General features: G+C 49.8%; 1 protein-coding gene across 2 annotated transcripts in view; it reads left to right on the top strand.

The window, feature by feature from the left end:
- Positions 1-8,775, top strand: part of LOC124004703 (guanylate cyclase soluble subunit alpha-2-like) — a 65,014-nt gene extending 56,239 nt beyond the window's left edge. For both annotated transcript variants that reach the window (XM_046313413.1, XM_046313414.1), the window contains exons 8-9: positions 3,525-3,679; positions 5,187-8,775. In XM_046313413.1, the coding sequence (XP_046169369.1) occupies positions 3,525-3,679; positions 5,187-5,406 (375 nt within the window). In that variant the 3' untranslated portion in view covers positions 5,407-8,775. The remainder of the gene's footprint in view (positions 1-3,524; positions 3,680-5,186) is intronic.
- Positions 8,776-24,170: the final 15,395 nt, after the last annotated feature.

The raw sequence follows: 24,170 nt of genomic DNA on the forward strand, positions 1-24,170 counted from the left end.
GGAGAGGGGGATAGAGAAACACAGAGGGGAGAGGGGGCCAGAGAAACAGAGAGGGGTGAGGGGGACAGAGAAACAGAGAGGGGAGAGGGGGACAGGGAAACAGAGAGGGAAGAGAGGGACAGAGAAACAAAGAGGGGCGAGGGGGACAGAGAACTAGAGAGGGGAGAGGGGGACAGAGAAACAGAGAGGGGAGAGGGGTCAGAGAAACAGAGAGGGGCGAGGGGGACAGAGAAATAGAGAGCTGAGAGGGGACAGAGAAACAGAGAGGGGGACAGGGAAACAGAGAGGGGAAAGGGGGACAGAGAAACAGAGAGGGGAGAGGGGGACAGAATAATAGAGAGGGGAGAGGGGGACAGAGAAACAGAGAGGGGAGAGGGGGACAAAGAAATAGAGAGGGGAGAGGGGGACAGAGAAATAAAGAGGGGAGAGGGGGACAGAGAACTTGAGAGGGGAAAGGGGGACAGAGAAACAGAGAGGGGGAGAGAGGGACAGAGAAACAGAGAAGGGTGAGGGGGACAGAGAAATAGAGAGAGGAGAGGGGGACAGAGAACTAGAGAGGGGAGAGGGGGACAGAGAAATAGAGAGGGAGAGGGGGACAGAGAAATAGAGAGGGGAGTGGGGGACAGAGAAACAGAGAGGGGAGAGGGGGACAGAGAAACAGAGAGGGGAGAGGGGGACAGAGAAACAGAGAGGGGAGAGGGGGACAGAGAAATAGAGAGGGGAGAGGGGGACAGAGAAATAGAGACGGGAGAGGGGGACAGAGAAACAGAGAGGGGAGAGGGGGACAGAGAACTAGAGAGGGGAGAGGGGGACAGAGAAATAGAGAGGGGAGGGGGACAGAGAAACAGAGAGGGGAGAGGGGGACAGAGAAATAGAGAGGGGAGAGGGGGACAGAGAAACAGAGAGGGGAGAGGGGGACAGAGAAATAGAGAGGGGAGAGGGGGACAGAGAAACAGAGAGGGGAGAGGGAGACAGAGAAACAGAGGGGAGAGGGGGACAGAAAAATAGAGAGGGGAGAGGGGGACAGAGAACTAGAGAGGGGAGGTGGGGACAGAGAAATAGAGAGGGGAGAGGGGGACAGAGAAACAGAGAGGGAGAGTAGGACAGAGAAATAGAGAGGGGAGAGGGGGACAGAGAAATAGAGAGGGGAGAGGGGGACAGAGAAACAGAGAGGGGAGAGGGGGACAGAGAACTAGTGAGGGGAGAGGGGGACAGAGAAACAGAGAGGGGAGAGGGGGACAGAGAAATAGAGAGGGGAGAGGGGGACAGAGAAACAGAGAGGGAGAGGGGGACAGAGAAATAGAGAGGGGAGAGGGGGACAGAGAAACAGAGAGGGAGAGGGGGACAGAGAACTAGAGAGGGAGAGGGGGACAGAGAAATAGAGAGGGAGAGGGGACAGAGAAACAGAGAGGGGAGAGGGGGACAGAGAAATAGAGAGGGGAGAGGGGGACAGAGAAACAGAGAGGGGAGAGGGGGACAGAGAAATAGAGAGGGGAGAGGGGGACAGAGAAACAGAGAGGGGAGAGGGGGACAGAGAAATAGAGAGGGGAGAGGGGGACAGAGAAACAGAGAGGGGAGGGGGGGACAGAGAACTAGAGAGGGGAGAGGGGGACAGAGAAACAGAGAGGGGAGAGGGGAAACAGAGACACACACCAGACACACGCACACATATACACACACACACACGCACACGCACACACACCAGACAGGTGCACAGACTGATACAGGCATGCACATACACATACACATACACACACACGCACACACACAACATTAGAATTGTGTAGTTGCCGTTTTTAAGGACAAAAGGACACTCTTTCTCTCTCTCTGAAATGTCCTCTTCGCTGGGCATCAGAGTTAGAATGAATAGAGAGATAAACGATGCAGCTCTACAGACAGACAGATAGTTTAAACAGTGTTCCTTCTAGACAACCAGCGTGATCAGAACTAGCCAATACCAATCTGTCCATCTCTATAACAGTGTGATCAGAACTAGCCAAACCAATCTGTCCATCTCTATAACAGTGTGATCAGAACTAGCCAATACCAATCTGTCCATCTCTATAACAGTGTGATCAGAACTAGCCAATACCAATCTGTCCATCTCTATAACAGTGTGATCAGAACTAGCCAATACCAATCTGTCCATCTCTATAACAGTGTGATCAGAACTAGCCAATACCAATCTGTCCATCTCTATAACAGTGTGATCAGAACTAGCCAATACCAATCTGTCCATCTCTATAACAGTGTGATCAGAACTAGCCAATACCAATCTGTCCATCTCTATAACAGTGTGATCAGAACTAGCCAATACCAATCTGTCCATCTCTATAACAGTGTGATCAGAACTAGCCAATACCAATCTGTCCATCTCTATAACAGTGTGATCAGAACTAGCCAATACCAATCTGTCCATCTCTATAACAGTGTGATCAGAATAGCACACCTTTGCCCTCACGTTTTCCTCGCTCTCTCTTCCTCCCCCTCTTCACTCTCTCTGCTCTCGCTCTCTCTTCCTCCCCCTCTTCACTCTCTCTCTGCTCTCGCTCTCTCTTCCTCCCCCTCTTCACTCTCTCTCTGCTCTCGCGCTCTCTTCCTCCCCCTCTTCACTCTCTCTCTCTGCTCTCGCTCTCTCTTCCTCCCCCTCTTCACTCTCTCTCTGCTCTCGCTCTCTCTTCCTCCCCCTCTTCACTCTCTCTCTGCTCTCGCTCTCTCTCATTGCCAAGGTTACCCACATTAGTGTGCTGGCATGTGCTCAGCGCCGTTAGTAACCGTGGAGATGAGATACTGAAGTGGATCATTAGAGATGATGTGTGTTTGTGTGTTGTGTGTCAGACCTACAATGAAGTGTGTTTAAAGTGCGATGATCAAATTTAAATTCCAGCTATAATAATATACTTATAATTACACCTGCTCTTTCCATGACAGACTGACCAGGTGAATCCAGGTGAAAGCTATGACCCCTTATTCATGTTACTTGTTAAATCCTCTTCAATCAGTGTAGATGAAGGGGAGGAGACAAGTTAAAGAAGGAGTTTTAAGCCTTGAGACAATTGAGACATGGATTGTGTATGTGTGTCATTCAGAGGGTCAATGGGCAAGACAAAGGATTTAAGTGCCTTTGAACGGGGTATGGTAGTAGGTGCCAGGTGCACCAGTTTGTGTCAAGAACTGCAAAGCTGCTGGGTTTTTCACGCTCAACAGTTTCCCGTGTGTATGAAGAATGGTCCACCACCCAAAGGACATCCAGTCAACTTGACACAACTGTGGGAAGCATTGGAGTCAACATGGGCCAGCATCCCTGTGGAACGCTTTCAACACCTTGTAGAGTCCATGCCCCGACAAACTGAGGAAGTTCTGAGGGCAAAAGGGGGGTGCAACTCAGTAATAGTAAGGTGTTCCTAATGTTTAGTATGCTCAGTGTATAGGTCTGTTTTGTCATGTTGCTAACTCCAACAGTGTTCAACTGTTATCTCTCTCTCTCTGCTTCTCCCTCTACTCTCCGTCTCTCCATCCTTCAGCTGCGTATAGGTATCCATACAGGCTCAGTGTTGGCGGGGGTGGTTGGGGTGAGGATGCCCAGGTACTGTCTGTTTGGCAACAATGTCACACTGGCCAGCAAGTTTGAGTCTGGGAGCCACCCTCGATGCATCAACGTCAGCCCAACCACATACTGGTGAGTACACCTGTATGTGTGTGTGTGTGTGTCTGTGTCTGTGTGTGTGTGTGTGTGTGTGTGTGTGTGTGTGTGTGTGTGTGTGTGTGTGTGTGTGTGTGTGTGTGTGTGTGTGTGTGTGTGTGTGTGTGTGTGTGTGTGTGTGTGTGTGTGTGTGTGTGTGTGTGTGTGTGTGAGGGTGAGTGAGTGGGTGTGTGTGTGAGTGAGTGGGTGTGTTCTGTGTGTCTGTGTGTGTGTGTGTGTGTGTGTGTGTGTGTGTGTGTGTGTGTGTGTGTGTGTGTGTGTGTGTGTGTGTGTGTGTGTGTGTGTGTGTGTGTGTGTGTGTGTGTGTGTGTGTGTGTGTGTGTGTGTGTGTGTGTGTGTGTGTGTGTGTGTGAGGGGGGAGAATGAATGGCAATAGAGCAGCTTTCAGTCTCTAAGGACATTTGAGTAAGAAACAGTCACGTCCAGTCACTGCATTTGTGATACGTCATAAACACACGCCCTCAAGCACACACACACACACACACACACACACACACACACACACACACACACACACACACACACACACACACACACACACACACACACACACACACACACACACACACACACACACACACACACACACACACACACACACACACACACACACAGTGACTCTGATGTTGAGTCAAACGCTGCCTGTGGAGGCACTTTGTGATGAGAACTGATCAGTGTTCTCTCCCTCTCCTTCTCTCTCTCCTTCTTATCTCTCTTTTTCCCTCTCTCTCCCTGTCTATGGTGTCCCTTATGTGAGTCAGTGAGTCAAAAGCGTTGCCTTGGAAACCTCTCTATTTTTGCAGTCAAGGACGTTCTCTTCTCAGAATCACAAATTATTTGCACGACACAGAGGGCTAATTGTTGCAGATTTAAACCAACCTGTGTGTGTGTGTGTGTGTGTGTGTGTGTGTGTGTGTGTGTGTGTGTGTGTGTGTGTGTGTGTGTGTGTGTGTGTGTGTGTGTGTGTGTGTGTGTGTGTGTGTGTGTGTGTGTGTGTGTGTGTGTGTGTGTGTGTGTATAGTGATTAATAAATCCAGTGTGTGTTCTGCCTCCTCCGCTAATATCTCTGTGGACTCAGCATATGTACACACTGTGTAAATGCTTGCTTGTGTGTGTGTGTGTGTGTGTGTGTGTGTGTGTGTGTGTGTGTGTGTGTGTGTGTGTGTGTGTGTGTGTGTGTGTGTGTGTGTGTGTGTGTGTGTGTGTGTGTGTGTGTGTGTGTGTGTGTGTGTGTGTGTGTGTGTGTGTGTGTGTGTGTGTGTGTGTGTACAGAGATACCCCCCTGCAGCACAAACACACAACTGTAGCTTGTGAATAATGCCTGGGTTTGTGAGTGGCCTTATCTCATTCTGAACAAGGCTACATCACTCCCTGGAGAGTCACTGCTGTTTGGCGAAATAGCCAAACCCACTCTGCAGCCAAATATAACACACAGTCATCATGTGTTTTTAAATCTCTCTCCTCTTTCTTTCCCTCTCTCCAGGCTGCTGAAAGACGATTGCTCTTTCTCTTTCGTCCCCCGTTCCCGTTTGGAGCTTCCTGATAATTTTCCGAAGGAGATCCCGGGAACATGTTACTTCCTGGAGGGAGGGACTTCCCATAGCCACACCTCCCTGACAAGCTCCCGTTCCGCCCCCCCAGAGCCCCTGAGGAAAGTGTCCTACAGCATCGGCACCATGTTCCTGCGAGAGACCAGTCTATAGGCTCCCAAAACACACACACACATTGCATCAACACACACACACACACACATACACACACACATTGCATCAACATACACACACAACTCTAAACCTATAGCCCAAACCCTACCCCATGTTTAAATAGGAGACTTATAGAGATGACAATACCCTCCTACCCCAAACCAGGACGCAGTCCTCTTAACAACCTCCCTCGCTTTTCCATCTTGAAACAGACACTCCTCGCTTCACTACAACCGGTTGTTACCAAGGGCAACCTCCTTTTACCCTTCAACCCCACCACAAACCAGACTTTGAAGGTTGAGAGAAGAGGATGGAAAACAACTAAATCAACAGAGACAATATAATATAATAATCTAGCAACTTCAAAACTAAACTAAAGCCTTCTGCTTGTAGAACACGGTGTACTGTAACCATGGATACCACGGCTGGCTGTCAGTCTGGGCATGGCAGGTACTGTGTTATTATCAACAACGCTCACAACTCAGTGCCTTCTTCACTAGAACACTCCAGACATACACTCTCAAACCCCCAACATGTGAGCTGGCTGAACACACAGGGAAATGGAGCGAGGTCTGCAGCTCTGATACTCCCCACAGTGATGTGTGTGACTCTCCCAAATCAGTCACTGTGGGGAGTCTATATTGTTTCGGTCCAGCTAGCAGCTGAACCACTGAGATGTTCGGACATTTTCTCTTTCAGTTAGCTGAATGCATCCACCTCCCAGCCCATCTGTCAACACTAAACCATGGACATAAGCAAGCAGCACGTAAATCCATCCACCCCCCTCCCCTCCATCCACCAACTCTAATAACCAAGGTGTGGATAGGAAGTATGCCTGGGGGGGGGGTCTCTATGTCATTCCAGATCTCTACGTCATTCTATGTTTTTAGAGCAATAACCTTGGGATCCTATCTCTGTCACCACTCTAGTCCCCAAGCTCATTTCTCTCTCACACACACAAACACACATTGGCTTGTTACAAGTAAGAAATGGCCCACTTCAATCAAATACCATTCTAAACATATTTGTGCTGGAAGTGGTTTTTGATGTCATTGATTTAGCTGTGAGGTTAAAGCATTAAATATAATAAATTAAACAAAATAATCAGTCAGTCAGTCACCCCATTGAGACTATGTTGGCTTTCCAACAGCATCATAATCAAATGTTCCATCCCACATTGGAGTTCTACACCAACAGCATCATAATCAAATGTTCCATCCCATGTTGGAGTTCTACACCAACAGCATCATAATCAAATGTTCCATCCCACATTGGAGTTCTACACCAACAGCATCATAATCAAATGTTCCATCCCACGTTGGAGTTCTACACCAACAGCATCATAATCAAATGTTCCATCCCACGTTGGAGTTCTACACCAACAGCATCATAATCAAATGTTCCATCCCACGTTGGAGTTCTACACCAACAGCATCATAATCAAATGTTCCATCCCACATTGGAGTTCTACACCAACAGCATCATAATCAAATGTTCCATCCCACGTTGGAGTTCTACACCAACAGCATCATAATCAAACGTTCCATCCCACGTTGGAGTTCTACACCAACAGCATCATAATCAAATGTTCCATCCCACATTGGAGTTCTACACCAACAGCATCATAATCAAATGTTCCATCCCACATTGGAGTTCTACACCAACAGCATCATAATCAAATGTTCCATCCCACATTGGAGTTCTACACCAACAGCATCATAATCAAACGTTCCATCCCACATTGGAGTTCTACACCAACAGCATCATAATCAAACGTTCCATCCCACATTGGAGTTCTACACCAACAGCATCATAATCAAATGTTCCATCCCACGTTGGAGTTCTACACCAACAGCATCATAATCAAACGTTCCATCCCACATTGGAGTTCTACACCAACAGCATCATAATCAAATGTTCCATCCCACATTGGAGTTCTACACCAACAGCATCATAATCAAATGTTCCATCCCACGTTGGAGTTCTACACCAACAGCATCATAATCAAATGTTCCATCCCACGTTGGAGTTCTACACCAACAGCATCATAATCAAATGTTCCATCCCACGTTGGAGTTCTACACCAACAGCATCATAATCAAATGTTCCATCCCACATTGGAGTTCTACACCAACAGCATCATAATCAAATGTTCCATCCCACGTTGGAGTTCTACACCAACAGCATCATAATCAAACGTTCCATCCCACGTTGGAGTTCTACACCAACAGCATCATAATCAAATGTTCCATCCCACATTGGAGTTCTACACCAACAGCATCATAATCAAATGTTCCATCCCACATTGGAGTTCTACACCAACAGCATCATAATCAAATGTTCCATCCCACATTGGAGTTCTACACCAACAGCATCATAATCAAATGTTCCATCCCACATTGGAGTTCTACACCAACAGCATCATAATCAAACGTTCCATCCCACGTTGGAGTTCTACACCAACAGCATCATAATCAAACGTTCCATCCCACGTTGGAGTTCTACACCAACAGCATCATAATCAAACGTTCCATCCCACGTTGGAGTTCTACACCAACAGCATCATAATCAAACGTTCCATCCCACGTTGGAGTTCTACACCAACAGCATCATAATCAAACGTTCCATCCCACGTTGGAGTTCTACACCAACAGCATCATAATCAAACGTTCCATCCCACGTTGGAGTTCTACACCAACAGCATCATAATCAAACGTTCCATCCCACGTTGGAGTTCTACACCAACAGCATCATAATCAAATGTTCCATCCCACGTTGGAGTTCTACACCAACAGCATCATAATCAAATGTTCCATCCCACATTGGAGTTCTACACCAACAGCATCATAATCAAATGTTCCATCCCATGTTGGAGTTCTACACCAACAGCATCATAATCAAACGTTCCATCCCACGTTGGAGTTCTACACCAAAGAACTTCGCCATGTAAAATAACCTGTAAAAACACAAGTGTGTGTGTGCGTGTGTGTGTGTGTGTCCGAGCGAGAAGTAAGTGTAAGATAACCTGTGGATCTGTTATTGTATTAAACTCTGTACAAAATAACTTGTATGTAAAAAGGCCTATATCTATATTAAATATGTACAATTTAGAAATATTTAATAATATATTATATTCCATTTTAAAGATCATTCTATGTTGTACTTGTTGGTATTATTCACAAGTTTAGATGAGTACATTCACATTTCTGTTGACTTTTCTTTTTTGGTAAAATGATTTGACATGTCTGAGTCGTCTGTTATCTAGGCCTATAAATAACATTACTGATGTATCTGGTTGGAAACATGTTGAAATCTGTTGAATGACTGAGTTGTAAGGCACATCCTCTGTCAAATAAGTTGTCAATAAAAATCACCAGATATGTTTAAAAATGAAGAATGTGTTCAGTTTATTATGTTCATCACATGATGGACAGGGGTACAGCCATTGATGGGCCTGGGAGGGTATAGACCCACCCACTGGGGAGCCAGGGCCAGCCAATCAGAATGAGTTTTTCCCCATAAAAGGGATTCATTACAGACAGAAATACTTCTCAGTGTCATCAGCTGTCCGGGTGGCTGGTCTCAGATGATCCCACAGGTGAAGGAGCCGGATGTGGAGGTCCTTGGCTGGCGGGGTTACACGTGGCCGATTGGACGTACTGACAAATTATCAAAACAATGATGTATAATAGAGAAATGAACATGACATGTTCTGGCAACAGCTCTGGGGGACATTCCTGCAGTCAGCATGACAATTACACACTCCCTCAATACTTGAAACATCTGTGGCATTGTGTTGTGTGACCAAAATGCACATTTTAGAAGGGCCTTTCATTGTCACCAGCACAAGGTGCACCTGTGTAATGATCATGCTTTTTTAAATCAGCTTCTTGATATGTCACACCTGTCAGGTGGATGGATTATCTTGGCATTGGAGAAATGCTCCCAATCAGGGGTGTAAACAAATTTGTGCACACAATTTCAGAGAAATAAGCTTTATGTGCTTATGGAAAATCACTGGGATCTTTTATTTCAGCTCATGAAGCGTGACCAACACTTTACATGCTGCGTTTATATTTGTGTTCAGTGTGGCTGAACAGGAAATCAGAGGTTCACGCATTCACACAGACACACACTCACACAGACACACACTCACACAGACACACACTCACACAGACACACACTCACACAGACATACACTCACACAGACACACACTCACACAGACACACAGACACACACTCACACAGACATACACTCACACAGACACACACTCACACAGACACACGATCACACAGACATACACTCACACAGACACACACTCACACAGACACACATTCACACAGACACACACTCACACAGACACACACTCACACAGACATACACTCACACAGACATACACTCACACAGACACACACTCACACAGACACACACTCACACAGACATACACACACCATGTTTCCTCTGTGACTGACAGAACACGCTGTTTCATTGTTGATAACCACACCCCTCTGATACATAGTGCAGAACCACACCCATCTCTCTGTCACACACACTTTTGCAAGTGCACATACAGGATCGCTGATAACATGATAGTATGATGTTAGCCCACTAGAACCTGGCTTGTCACCTGTTGTTTTCCATCAATGCAGATGGAGGAATGGAGACAAGGAGAGGAAGCCCGTTTACACCGTGCAGTCAGACTGTCTGCTCTGTGATGGGGAGGTTGACCTGAGTCGTGACCTTGGTGAGCCAGATGCTAGATCAGATATAGCTCATCCTAAAACACAAACAACACCACATTACAAAGATACCCTTTTGCATACACACACGCACCTGCATACATTTCCACCTATTTTTTTCTCCCCTGCCGTTGCCTCTCAGGCCTTATGAGTCTCTGCCTCTCAGGCCTTATCAGTCTCTGTCTCTCAGGCCTTATGAGTCTATGCCTCTCAGGCCTTATGAGTCACTGTCTCTCAGGCCTTATGAGTCTATGCCTCTCAGGCCTTATCAGTCTCTGTCTCTCAGGCCTTATGAGTCTATGCCTCTCAGGCCTTATGAGTCACTGTCTCTCAGGCCTTATGAGTCTCTGTCTCTCAGGCCTTATGAGTCTCTGCCTCTCAGGCCTTATGAGTCTCTGTCTCTCAGGCCTTATGAGTCTCTACCTCTCAGGCCTTATGAGTCTCTGTCTCTCAGGCCTTAAGAATCTCTGCCTCTCAGGCCTTATGAGTCTAACTCTCAGGCCTTATGAGTCTCTGCCTCCCAGGCCTTATGAGTCTCTACCTCTCAGGCCTTATGAGTCTCTGTCTCTCAGGCCTTATGAGTCACTGCCTCCCAGGCCTTATGAGTCTCTACCTCTCAGGCCTTATGAGTCACTGCCTCTCAGGCCTTATGAGTCTCTGTCTCTCAGGCCTTATGAGTCACTGCCTCTCAGGCCTTGTGAGTCACTGTCTCTCAGGCCTTATGAGTCTCTACCTCCCAGGCCTTATGAGTCTCTACCTCTCAGGCCTTATGAGTCACTGCCTCTCAGGCCTTATGAGTCTCTGTCTCTCAGGTCTTATGAGTCACTGCCTCTCAGGCCTTATGAGTCTCTGCCTCTCAGGCCTTATGAGTCTCTACCTCTCAGGCCTTATGAGTCACTGCCTCCCAGGCCTTATGAGTCTCTGCCTCTCAGGCCTTATGAGTCTGATCTCTTGGCTACATAGCTGACGCACACTGGACTGCCCATTAATCACGGTACTCCACTCTGCTTGTTTGTTTTATCTGTCGGCCCAGTTGCCTAGTCAACGCCATTTTACCTGCTGTTTGTTGTGCTAGCTGATTAGCCTCGCCCACTGTTTTCAGCTAGCTTTCTCAATTCAACACCTGTGACTACTGTATGCCTCGCTGTATGTCTCTCCCAAATGTCAATATGCCTTGTATACTGTTGTTCAGGTTAGTTATCATTGTTTTAGTTCACAATGGAGCCCCTAGATCCACTCTGCATACCCCTGTTACCTCCCTTGTCCCACCCCCCACACATGCTGTGACCTCACCCATTACAACCAGCATTTCCAGAGATACAACCTCTCTCATCATCACCCAGTGCCTGGGCTTACCTCCGCTGTACCCGCACCCCACCATACCCCTGTCTGCGCATTATGCCCTGAATATATTCTACCATGCCCAGAAACCTGCTCCTCTTATCCTCTGCCCCCAACGCTCTAGGCGACCAGTTTTGATAGCCTTTAGCCGTACCCTCATACTACTCCTTCTCTGTTCCGCGGGTGATGTGGAGGTAAACCCAGGCCCCGCATGTCCCCAGGTACCCTCATTTGTTGACTTCTGTGATCGAAAAAGTCTTGGTTTTATGCATGTCAACATCAGAAGCCTCCTCCCTAAGTTTGTTTTACTCACTGCTTTAGCACACTCTGCTAACCCTGATGTCCTTGCCGTGTCTGAATCCTGGCTCAGGAAGGCCACCAAAAATTCAGAGATTTCCATACCCAACTATAACATCTTCCGTCAAGATAGAACTGCTAAAGGGGGAGGAGTTGCAGTCTACTGCAGAGATAGCCTGCAAAGTAATGTCATACTTTCCAGGTCCATACCCAAACAGTTCGAACTACTAATTTTGAAAATTACTCTCTCCAGAAACAAGTCTCTCACTGTTGCCGCCTGCTACCGACCCCCCTCAGCTCCCAGCTGTGCCCTGGACACCATTTGTGAATTGATCGCCCCCCATCTAGCTTCAGAGTTCGTTCTGTTAGGTGACCTAAACTGGGATATGCTTAACACCCTGGCAGTCCTACAATCTAAGCTAGATGCCCTCAATCTCACTCAAATCATCAAGGAACCCACCAGGTACAACCCTAACTCTGTAAACAAGGGCACCCTCATAGACGTCATCCTGACCAACTGGCCCTCCAAATATACCTCTGCTGTCTTCAACCAGGATCTCAGCGATCACTGCCTCATCGCCTGTATCCGCCACGGAGCCGCAGTCAAACGACCACCCCTCATCACTGTCAAACGCTCCCTAAAACCCTTCTGTGAGCAGGCCTTTCTAATCGACATGGCCCGGGTATCCTGGAAGGACATTGACCTCATCCCGTCTGTTGAGGATGCATGGTCATTCTTTAAAAGTAACTTCCTCACCATTTTAGATAAGCATGCTCCGTTCAAAAAATGCAGAACCAAGAACAGATACAGCCCTTGGTTCACTCCAGACCTGACTGCCCTCGACCAGCACAAAAACATCCTGTGGCGGACTGCAATAGCATCGAATAGTCCCCGTGATATGCAACTGTTCAGGGAAGTCAGGAACCAATACACGCAGTCAGTCAGGAAAGCTAAGGCCAGCTTCTTCAGGCAGAAGTTTGCATCCTGTAGCTCCAACTCCAAAAAGTTCTGGGACACTGTGAAGTCCATGGAGAACAAGAGCACCTCCTCCCAGCTGCCCACTGCTCTGAGGCTAGGAAACACTGTCTCCACCGATAAATCCATGATTATCGAAAACTTCAATAAACACTTCTCAACGGCTGGCCATGCCTTCCGCCTGGCTACTCCAACCTCGGCCAACAGCTCCGCCCCCCGTAGCTCCTCACCCAAGCCTCTCCAGGTTCTCCTTTACCCAAATCCAGATAGCAGATGTTCTGAAAGAGCTGCAAAACCTGGACCCGTACAAATCAGCTGGGCTTGACAATCTGGACCCGCTATTTCTGAAACTATCTGCCGCCATTGTCGCAACCCCTATTACCAGCCTGTTCAACCTCTCTTTCATATCGTCTGAGATCCCCAAGGATTGGAAAGCTGCCGCTGTCATCCCCCTCTTCAAAGGGGAGACACCCTGGACCCAAACTGTTACAGACCTATATCCATCCTGCCCTGCCTATCTAAGGTCTTCGAAAGCCAAGTCAACAAACAGGTCACTGATCATCTCGAATCCCACCGTACCTTCTCCGCTGTGCAATCTGGTTTCCGAGCCGGTCACGGGTGCACCTCAGCCACACTCAAGGTACTAAACGATATCATAACCGCCATCGATAAAAGACAGTACTGTGCAGCCGTCTTCATCGACCTCGCCAAGGCTTTCGACTCTGTCAATCACCATATTCTTATCGGCAGACTCTACAGCCTCGGTTTTTCGGATGACTGCCTTGCCTGGTTCACCAATTACTTTGCAGACAGAGTTCAGTGTGTCAAATCGGAGGGCATGCTGTCCGGTCCTCTGGCAGTCTCTATGGGGGTGCCACAGGGTTCAATTCTCGGGCCGACTCTTTTCTCTGTGTATATCAATGATGTTGCTCTTGCTGCGGGCGATTCCCTGATCCACCTCTACGCAGACGACACCATTCTATATACTTTCGGCCCGTCATTGGACACTGTGCTATCTAACCTCCAAACGAGCTTCAATGCCATACAGCACTCCTTCCGTGGCCTCCAACTGCTCTTAAATGCGAGTAAAACCAAATGCATGCTTTTCAACCGATCGCTGCCTGCACCCGCATGTCCGACTAGCATCACCACCCTGGATGGTTCCGACCTTGAATATGTGGACATCTATAAGTACCTAGGTGTCTGGCTAGACTGCAAACTCTCCTTCCAGACCCACATCAAACATCTCCAATCGAAAATCAAATCAAGAGTCGGCTTTCTATTCCGCAACAAAGCCTCCTTCACTCACGCTGCCAAGCTTACCCTAGTTAAACTGACTATCCTACCGATCCTCGACTTCGGCGATGTCATCTACAAAATGGCTTCCAACACTCTACTCAGCAAACTGGATGCAGTCTATCACAGTGCCATCCGTTTTGTCACTAAAGCACCTTATACCACCCACCACTGCGACTTGTATGCTCTAGTCGGCTGGCCCTCACTACATATTCGTCGCCAGACCCACTGGCTCCAGGTCATCTACAAGTCCATGCTAGGTAAAGCTCCGCCTTATCTCAGTTCACTGGTCACGATGGCAACACCCATCCGTAGCACGCGCTCCAGCAGGTGTATCTCACTGATCATCCCTAAAGCCAACACCTCATTTGGCCGCCTTTCGTTCCAGTACTCTGCTGCCTGTGACTGGAACGAATTGCAAAAATCGCTGAAGTTGGAGACTTTTATCTCCCTCACCAACTTCAAACATCAGCTATCCGAGCAGCTAACCGATCGCTGCAGCTGTACATAGTCTATAGGAAAATAGCCCACCCATTTTCACCTACCTCATTCCCATACTGTTTTTTATACTGTTTTTATTTATTTATTTTTCTGCTCTTTTGCACACCAATATCACGCTCTACCTGTACATGACCTGATCATTTATCACTCCAGTGTTAATCTGCAATACTGTATTATTCGCCTACCTCCTCATGCCTTTTGCACACATTGTATATAGACTGCCCCTTTTTTTTTTTTACTGTGTTATTGACTTGTTAATTGTTTATTCCATGTGTAACTCTGTGTTGTCTGTTCACACTGCTATGCTTTTATCTTGGCCAGGTCGCAGTTGCAAATGAGAACTTGTTCTCAACTAGCCTACCTGGTTAAATAAAGGTGAAAAAAAAAAAAAAAAAAAAAAATGAGTCTCTGCCTCCCAGGCCTTATGAGTCTCTACCTCTCAGGCCTTATGAGTCTCTGTCTCTCAGGCCTTATGAGTCACTGCCTCTCAGGCCTTATGAGTATCTGTCTCTCAGGCCTTATGAGTCACTGCCTCTCAGGCCTTATGAGTCTCTGCCTCCCACGCCTTATGAGTCTCTACCTCTCAGGCCTTATGAGTCACTGCCTCTCAGGCCTTATGAGTCTCTGTCTCTCAGGCCTTATGAGTCACTGCCTCTCAGGCCTTATGAGTCACTGTCTCTCAGGCCTTATGAGTCTCTGCCTCCCAGGCCGTATGAGTCTCTACCTCTCAGGCCTTATGAGTCACTGCCTCTCAGGCCTTATGAGTCACTGCCTCTCAGGCCTTATGAGTCTCTGTCTCTCAGGCCTTATGAGTCACTGCCTCTCAGGCCTTATGAGTCTCTGTCTCTCAGGCCTTATGAGTCACTGCCTCTCAGGCCTTATGAGTCTCTGTCTCTCAGGCCTTATGAGTCTCTGCCTCCCAGGCCTTATGAGTCTCTACCTCTCAGGCCTTATGAGTCACTGCCTCTCAGGCCTTATGAGTCTCTGTCTCTCAGGTCTTATGAGTCTTTGTCTCTCAGGCCTTATGAGTCTCTACCTCAGGCCTTATGAGTCTCTGTCTCTCAGGCCTTATGAGTCTCTGCCTCTCAGGCCTTATGAGTCTCTGCCTCTCAGGCCGTATGAGTCTCTGCCTCTCAGGCCTTATGAGTCTCTGTCTCTCAGGCCTTATGAGTCTCTGCCTCTCAGGCCTTATGAGTCTCTGCCTCCCAGGCCTTATGAGTCTCTGCCTCTCAGGCCTTATGAGTCTCTGCCTCTCAGGCCTTATGAGTCACTGCCATTTGTAGACAACATGTGATGCATACACACGCACGCACACCCACATATTCTAACTAACACCTGTGCCCTCCTCACCCTTCTACCCTCCTACCCCTCTCTCCCCATCACCACTCCCCTCCTACCCCTCTCCCCCTCAAAACCCCCTCTCCCCTCTGCCCTTTCCCCATTCTACCTTCTCTCCCATCACCTTTCCCCCTCTTACCCCTACTACCCCTCTCCCCATCACCTCTCTCCCTCATCCCCTCCTACCCCTCTCCTCCATCACCTCTGCCCTTTTCCACTCCTACCTTCTCAACCCATCACCTCACCCCTCTCCCCCCTACCTCGCTCCCCTCTACCCCTCTCTCCCCCATCACCTCTCCCTCTCTCCCCCCTACCTCGCTCCCCTCTACCCCTCTCTCCCCCATCACCTCTCCCTCTCTCCCCTCTACCCCATCACCTCTCCCCCTACCTCGCTCCCCTCTACCCCTCCCTCCCCATCACCCTCTCTACCCCTCTCTCCCTCATCACCTCTCCCCCCTACCTCGCTCCCCTCTACCCCTATCTCCCCCATCACCCCCCTACCTCTCTCCCCATCACCTCTCCCCTGACAACCCTGTCTGCCTTTTATTTTCCTTCAGCTCACTGCCAATGGCTGGAGGGATAGCTAAAGGGAGGAAGAGAGAGAGAGAGTGAGCGAGCGAGATAGAGAGAGAGTGAGAGAGAGGGATAGAGAGAGAGAGAGAGAGAGAGAGAGAGAGAGAGAGAGACAGAGACAGAGTTAGAGATAGACAGATGGAGCGAGAGAGAGAGAGAAAGCGAGAGAGAGAAAGAGAGAGAGGGAGAGAAACAGAGAGTGAGAGATAGACAGATGGAGCAAGAGAGAGAGAGAGGGAGAGAGAAAGAGAGAGAGAGAGAGAGCGAAAGAGAGAGAGACAGAGAGTGAGTGAGAGATAGACAGATGGAGCAAGAGAGAGAGAGAGAGAGAGAGAGAGAGAGAGAGAGAGAGAGAGAGAGAGAGAGAGAGAGAGAGAGATAAGCAGGTAGAGAGAGAGAGAGAGAGAGAGAGAGAGATAGATATAGAGTGTACATGTGTGTATGTGTTTGTTTTCTAAGAGCCCTTGCGGCGCTATGTGATACCGTTTTGCTATTTTTCTGACAGGAAGCTGCTAATCTAAGCTACAAACCCATGAGCCTTTGTGACACAGAGTTCCCTGATGATGCCAGAGTGTGACCAGGAGGTGGGGGTGTTGTTGTGAGGGGGGATGGGGGGACTGGACTCCAGGGGTGTGGGAACAGCAAGGTTATAAATATTCAGGATAGAGAAACAAAATTGGCTGCACGTTGGTCCCACAGCACATTCACTGTGACAGTGTTTCAGTCTAGGTAGTTATCTGCCTGGTTTGACCTAGAACTGAAACATTGTAGGGCAGAAGGAAGTTTAGTGTTAGACTGAAATTGTTGGAATTGATGGTGTTTTGATGTTTTCTGCACCTTTGAGGTGAGAACGGAGGGAAAGAAAGGAGAGGGAGTCAGCAGAGTATAGATGGAAGGGAGAGACGGAGAGGAATGGGAATCACGAGTCTCTGCCTCTCAGGCCTTACGAGTCTCTGCCTCTCAGGCCTTACGAGTCTCTGCCTCTCAGGCCTTACGAGTCTCTGTCTCTCAGGCCTTACGAGTCTCTGTTTCTCAGGCCTTAAGAGTCTCTGTTTCTCAGGCCTTACGAGTCTCTGTTTCTCAGGCCTTACGAGTCTCTGTTTCTCAGGCCTTACGAGTCTCTGTTTCTCAGGCCTTACGAGTCTCTGTCTCTCAGGCCTTACGAGTCTCTGCCATTTGTAGACAATATGTGATGGGTACACATGCACACACTCTTATTCTAACTAACACCTGTGTCCTCCTCACCCTTCTCCCAATCCTACCCCTCTCTCCCCCATCACCACTCCCCCTCCTGCCCCTCTCCCTCTCCTACCTTCTCTTCCCATCACCTCTCCTTCTCCCCCCCTCCTCTCCCTCTCCCCTTCTACCTTCTCTCCCTATCAACTCTCCTACCTTCTCTCCCTCTCCCCCTTCTACCTTCTCTCCCTATCACCTCTCCTACCTTCTCTACCTCTCCCCCTTCTACCTTCTCTCCCTATCACCTCTCCCTCTCCGACCTTCTCTCCCTCTCCCTTTCTACCTTCTTTCCCCATCGCCTCTCCCCTCCTACCTTCTCTCCCCCTCCTACCTTCTCTCCCCATCACCTCTCCCCCTCCTACCTTCTCTCCCCATCACCTCTCCCCCATACCTTCTCTTCCCCTCTCCCCATCACCTCTCCCCCTCCTACCTTCTCTCCCCATCACCTCTCCCCCTCCTACTTTCTCTCCCCATCACCTCTCCCCCTCCTACCTTCTATCCCCATCACCTCTCCTTCTCCCCTTCTACCTTCTCTCCCTCTCCCCTTCTACCTTCTCTCCCTATCACCTCTCCCTCTCCGACCTTCTCTCCCTCTCCTACCTTGTCTCCCTCTCCCCTTCTACCTTCTTTCCCCATCACCTCTCCCCCTCCTATCTTCTCTCCCCCCATACCTTCTCTCCCCCTCTCACCTTCTCTCCCCCTCCTACTTTCTCTCCCCATCACCTCTCCCCCATACCTACTCTCCCCCTCTCCCCATCACCTCTCCCCTCCTACCTTCTCTGCCCCTCCTACCTTCTCTCCCCATCACCTCTCCCCCATACCTTCTCTCCCCCTCTCACCTTCTCTCCCCCTCCTACCTTCTCTCCCCATCACCTCTCCCCCATACCTTCTCTCCCCCTCTCACCTTCTCTCCCCATCATCTCTCCCCTCAAACCTTCTCTCCCCCTCCTACCTTCTCTCCCCTCCTACCTTCTCTCCCCCTCTCACCTCTCCCCCCATATTTTCTCCCCCCCCCCATACCTTCTCTCCCCTCCTACCTTCTCTCCCCATCACCTCTCACCCTCCTACCTTCTCTCTCCATCACCTCTCCCCTCCTACCTTCTCTCCCCCTCCTACCTTTTCTCCCCATCACCTCTCCCCTCCTACATTCTCTCCCCCTTCTACCTTCTCTCCCCATAACCTCTCCCCCATACCTTCTCTCCCCCTCTCCCCATCACCTCCCCCCCATACCTTCTCTCCCCATCACCTCTCCCCTCCTACCTTCTCTCCCCATCACCTCTCCCCCCATACCTTCTCTCCCCCTCCTACCTTCTCTCCCCATCACCTCTCCCCCTCTCCCCATCACCTCTCCCCCTCCTACCTTCTCTCCCCATCACCTCTCCCCCATACCTTCTCTCCCCCTCTCCCCATCACCTCTCCCCCTCCTACCTTCTCTCCCCCTGCTACCTTCTCTCCCCCTCCTACCTTCCCCCCCCCCATACCTTCTCTCCCCATCACCTCTCCCCCTCCCTCCTCCCCACCTTCTCTCCCCATCACCTCTCCCCCCATACCTTCTCTCCCCATCACCTCTCCCCTCCTACCTTCTCTCCCCATACCTTCTCTCCCCATCACCTCTCCTCCCCATCACCTATACCCCATACCTTCTCTCCCCATCACCTCTCCCCCTCCTACCTTCTCTCCCCATCACCTCTCCCCCCATACCTTCTCTCCCCTCCTACCTTCTCTCCCCATCACCTCTCCCCCTCTCCCCCTCCTACCTTCTCTCCCCATCACCTCTCCCCCCATACCTTCTCTCCCCCTCTCCCCATCACCTCTCCCCCCATACCTTCTCTCCCCATCACCTCTCCCCCCATACTTTCTCTCCCCCTCCTTCCTTCTCTCCCCTCCTACCTTCTCTCCCCATCACCTCTCCCCTCCTACATTCTCTCCCCCTCCTACCTTCTCTCCCCATCACCTCTCCCTCCTACATTCTCTCCCCCTCCTACCTTCTCTCCCCATCACCTCTCCCCCTCCTACCTTCTCTCCCCATCACCTCTCCCCTCCTACATTCTCTCCCCCTCCTACCTTCTCTCCCCATCACCTCTCCCCTCCTACCTTCTCTCCCCCTTCTACCTTCTCTCCCCATCACGTCTCCCCCATACCTTCTCTCCCCCTCTCCCCATCACCTCTCCCCCTCCTACCTTCTCTCCCCATCACCTCTCCCCCATACCTTCTCTCCCCCTCTCCCCATCACCTCTCCCCCCCCCACCTTCTCTCCCCATCACCTCTCCCCTTCCTACCTTCTCTCCCCCTCCTACCTTCTCTCCCCATCACCTCTCCCCCTCTCCCCATCACCTCTCCCCCACCTACCTTCTCTCCCCATCACCTCTCCCCCATACCTTCTCTCCCCCTCTCCCCATCACCTCTCCCCCCATACCTTCTCTCCCCATCACCTCTCCCCCCATACCTTCTCTCCCCCTCTCCCCATCACCTCTCCCCCTGCTACCTTCTCTCCCCCCCATACCTTCTCTCCCCCCATACCTTCTCCCCCATCACCTCTCCCCTCCTACCTTCTCTCCCCATACCTTCTCTCCCCATCACCTCTCCCCCATACCTTCTCTCCCCCTCCTACCTTCTCTCCCCATCACGTCTCCCCCATACCTTCTCTCCCCCTCTCCCCATCACCTCTCCCCCTCCTACCTTCTCTCCCCATCACCTCTCCCCCCATACCTTCTCTCCCCCTCTCCCCATCACCTCTCCCCCCATACCTTCTCTCCCCATCACCTCTCACCCCATACCTTCTCTCCCCTCCTACCTTCTCTCCCCATCACCTCTCCCCTCTCCCCATCACCTCTCCCCCACCTACCTTCTCTCCCCATCACCTCTCCCCCATACCTTCTCTCCCCCTCTCCCCATCACCTCTCCCCCATACCTTCTCTCCCCATCACCTCTCCCCCCATACCTTCTCTCCCCCTCTCCCCATCACCTCTCCCCCTCCTACCTTCTCTCCCCCTGCTACCTTCTCTCCCCCTCCTACCTTCTCTCCCCCCCATACCTTCTCTCCCCATCACCTCTCCCCTCCTACCTTCTCTCCCCATACCTTCTCTCCCCATCACCTCTCCCCCTCCTACCTTCTCTCCCCATACCTTCTCTCCCCATCACCTCTCCCCCCCATACCTTCTCTCCCCATCACCTCTCCCCCATACCTTCTCTCCCCATCACCTCTCCCCCCATACTTTCTCTCCCCCTCCTTCCTTCTCTCCCCCTCCTACCTTCTCTCCCCATCACCTCTCCCCCTCCTACCTTCTCTCCCCATCACCTCTCCCCCCGTGCTTTCTCTCCCCTCTCCCCATCACCTCGCCCTCTTCTCCTCCTACCTCTCTCCCCATCACCTCGCCCTCTTCTCCTCCTACCCCTCTCCCCATCACCTCTGCCCTTCTCCCCCTCCTAACCCTCTCCCCATCACCTCTGCCCTTCTCCCCCCCTCCTAACCCCCTCTCCCCATCACCTCTCCCCCTCCCCCTCCTACCCTTCTTCCCATCACCTCTCCCCCTCTTCCCCTCCTACCCCTCTTCCAATCACCCCTCCCCCTCCTACCCCTCTTCCCATCACCCCCCTCTTCCCCTCCTACCCCTCTTCCCCTCCTACCCCTCTTCCCATCACCTCTCCCCCTCTTCCCCTCCTACCCCTCTCCCCCATCACTTCTGCCCTTCTCCCCTACCTCGCTCCCCTCTACCCCTCTCTCCCCCATCACCTCTCCCCTAACAACCCTGTCTGCCTTTTATTTTCCTTCAGCTCACTGCCAATGGCTGGAGGGATAGCTAAAGGGAGGAAGAGAGAGTGAGAGAGATAGAGAGAGAGAGATAAGCAGATAGAGCGAGAGAGAGAGAAGGGATAGAGAGAGAGAGAGAGAGAGAGAGAGAGAGAGAGAGAGAGAGAGAGAGAGAGAGAGAGAGAGAGAGAGAGAGAGAGAGGAGAGAGAGAGAGAGAGAGAGAGAGAGAGAGAGAGAGAGAGAGAGAGAGAGAGAGAGAGAGAGAGAGAGAGAGAGAGAGAGAGAGAGAGAGATAAGCAGGTAGAACGAGAGAGAGAGAGAGAGAGAGAGAGGGGAGAGAGAGATAGATATAGAGTGTACATGTGTGTATGTGTTTGTTTTCTAAGAGCCCTTGCGGCGCTATATGATACCATTTTGCAATTTTTCTGACAGGAAGCTGCTAATCTAAGCTACAAACCCATGAGCCTTTGTGACACAGAGTTCCCTGATGATGCCAGAGTGTGACCAGTAGGTTGGGGTGTTGTTGTGAGGGGGGATGGGGGGACTGGACTCCAGGGGTGTGGGAACAGCAAGGTTATAAATATTCAGGATAGAGAAACAAAATTGGCTGCACGTTGGTCCCACAGCACATTCACTGTGACAATGTTTCAGTCTAGGTAGTTATCTGTCTGGTTTGACCTTGAACTGAAACATTGTATTACTTATTAATGGTATATTGGAGACAAAAGGCTTCTCATCTCTACGTGGAGATGTTTCACATTGCACCTAATGCGATTAGTGTATGTATGACAATGTTGATACGAGGATATCAAACTGATGCTCCAGTCAACATGTTCTTATTATTCTAACTCTGGGTTCAAAAGAGCCTTACCACATGAACTCTATTACCCAGAGTGCACCTACACATTAAACATCATCTCTTCCTCCCTTCCTGTGACAGTGTTGGACGGTCACAGAGTATGATCACCGGCCATCAACATGAAAACAATATTGACTCTAGAATTTTGGACAGTAGCACTCTCTCTCTGTCCCTCTCTCTCCCACACACAGCTGTGTATGTAAGCAGACATGCCAGACTGTTGTTGCAGCTGAGGTGTGGAGTTCAGAGGGATGTTTATAGGTCATATAGAGGTCATGTAGGGCAGAAGGAAGTTTAGCGTTAGGCTGAAATTGTTGGAATTGATGGCGTTTTGATGTCATTAGTTCTTTGACTGCGGTGTAATTCTTACTGTGGTTTAATTGTGGTTGTGATTTTTATTTACCTTTATTTAACTAGACAAACTAGACAAATTCTTATTTACAATGACGGCCTACCAGGGAACAGTGGGTTAACTGCCTTGTTCAAGGGCAGAACGACACATTTCTTACCTTATCAGCTTGGGGATTCAATCAAGCAACCTTTCAGTTATTGGCCCAAAGCTCTAACCAATAGGCTACCTGCTGCCCCAGTGGTCCTCTTGTGGTTTATTTCTGGTCTCATGAAGTGGTGACTGGATCCCTGGCTCATGACTGATGCAGAATAATGGCCTGTTCTGATAATATATGCCGAATGATTCGATTACCCTGGTGATTGGTCTAAATGACTGACTAATGAGTGTATGAATACGCTAATGAGATTACAGCATGTTCCTGGAAGGAAGAGGACACAGTGTATGTCCCTTAGAACAATGCACGCTCGCTCACATGCTCGACTTACACACACACACACACACACACACACACACACACACACACACACACACACACACACACACACACACACACACACACACACACACACACACACACACACACACACACACACACACACACACACACACACACACACACACACACACACACACACACACACACACACACACACACACACACACACACACACACACACACACCTAATATTAAGCACATTGCTTCTCGTTACAACAGGTGTATAGCCTAACTGGCTGGCATGAAAATGAACCACAGGAAAATCAGACTCCATTCGCTATTTAAGTGTATAGATTCCCTATTTATAATATATGCCATTTAGCAGACGGTTTTATCCAAAGCGACTTACAGTCATGTGTGCATACATTCTACGTATGGGTGGTCCCGGGGATCGAACCCACTACCCTGGCGTTACAAGCGCCATGCTCTACCAACTGAGCTACAGAAGGACCACAAAAGGTATGAATTCTTACCATGATACTAAGGAGTATTGCGATACTGCTATCGTCCAGTGCCTCGGTTCTTCACCCTCTATCCCTTCCTCTCTCATTCCCTAACTCCAACACACCAACCTCCCAACTTCAGTCTACGGGGCACCCAGTGTGTGTGTGTTAGATTGAGGTAGAGGGGTTTCCTGTGGGTGTGTGTGTGTTTGTGTTTGCAATACGGTTAGAGGGTTGTGTTGAGTAGTGTGTGTAGTCTGTTGTCTGTAGGGGTGTCTGCCCTTTTGCCCTCAGGAGAGATTTATTTTGGGGTGATGGTTCCATCACAGGACACACTGTCACAGCTCATCATTGTCCCTGTGTTTGTGCTTGGAATGGGGTAGGGGTTCTGCTGTGTACATGTGTGTGTGATTTAATGTGTGTGTATGCATGTGTATGTATTAATGTGTGTGTGTGCATATCTCCCCACACCTCGGGGAGAGCTACAAAGTCACAGGCTGAAAGGGAGAGGCCTGATTCAGAGTGGCGGGTCTGATGTTAGTCCGATGTTCGTCTGACGTTAAC

The sequence above is a fragment of the Oncorhynchus gorbuscha genome, linkage group LG19, assembly GCF_021184085.1.
Source record: "Oncorhynchus gorbuscha isolate QuinsamMale2020 ecotype Even-year linkage group LG19, OgorEven_v1.0, whole genome shotgun sequence".
Taxonomy (NCBI): Eukaryota; Metazoa; Chordata; class Actinopteri; order Salmoniformes; family Salmonidae; genus Oncorhynchus; species Oncorhynchus gorbuscha.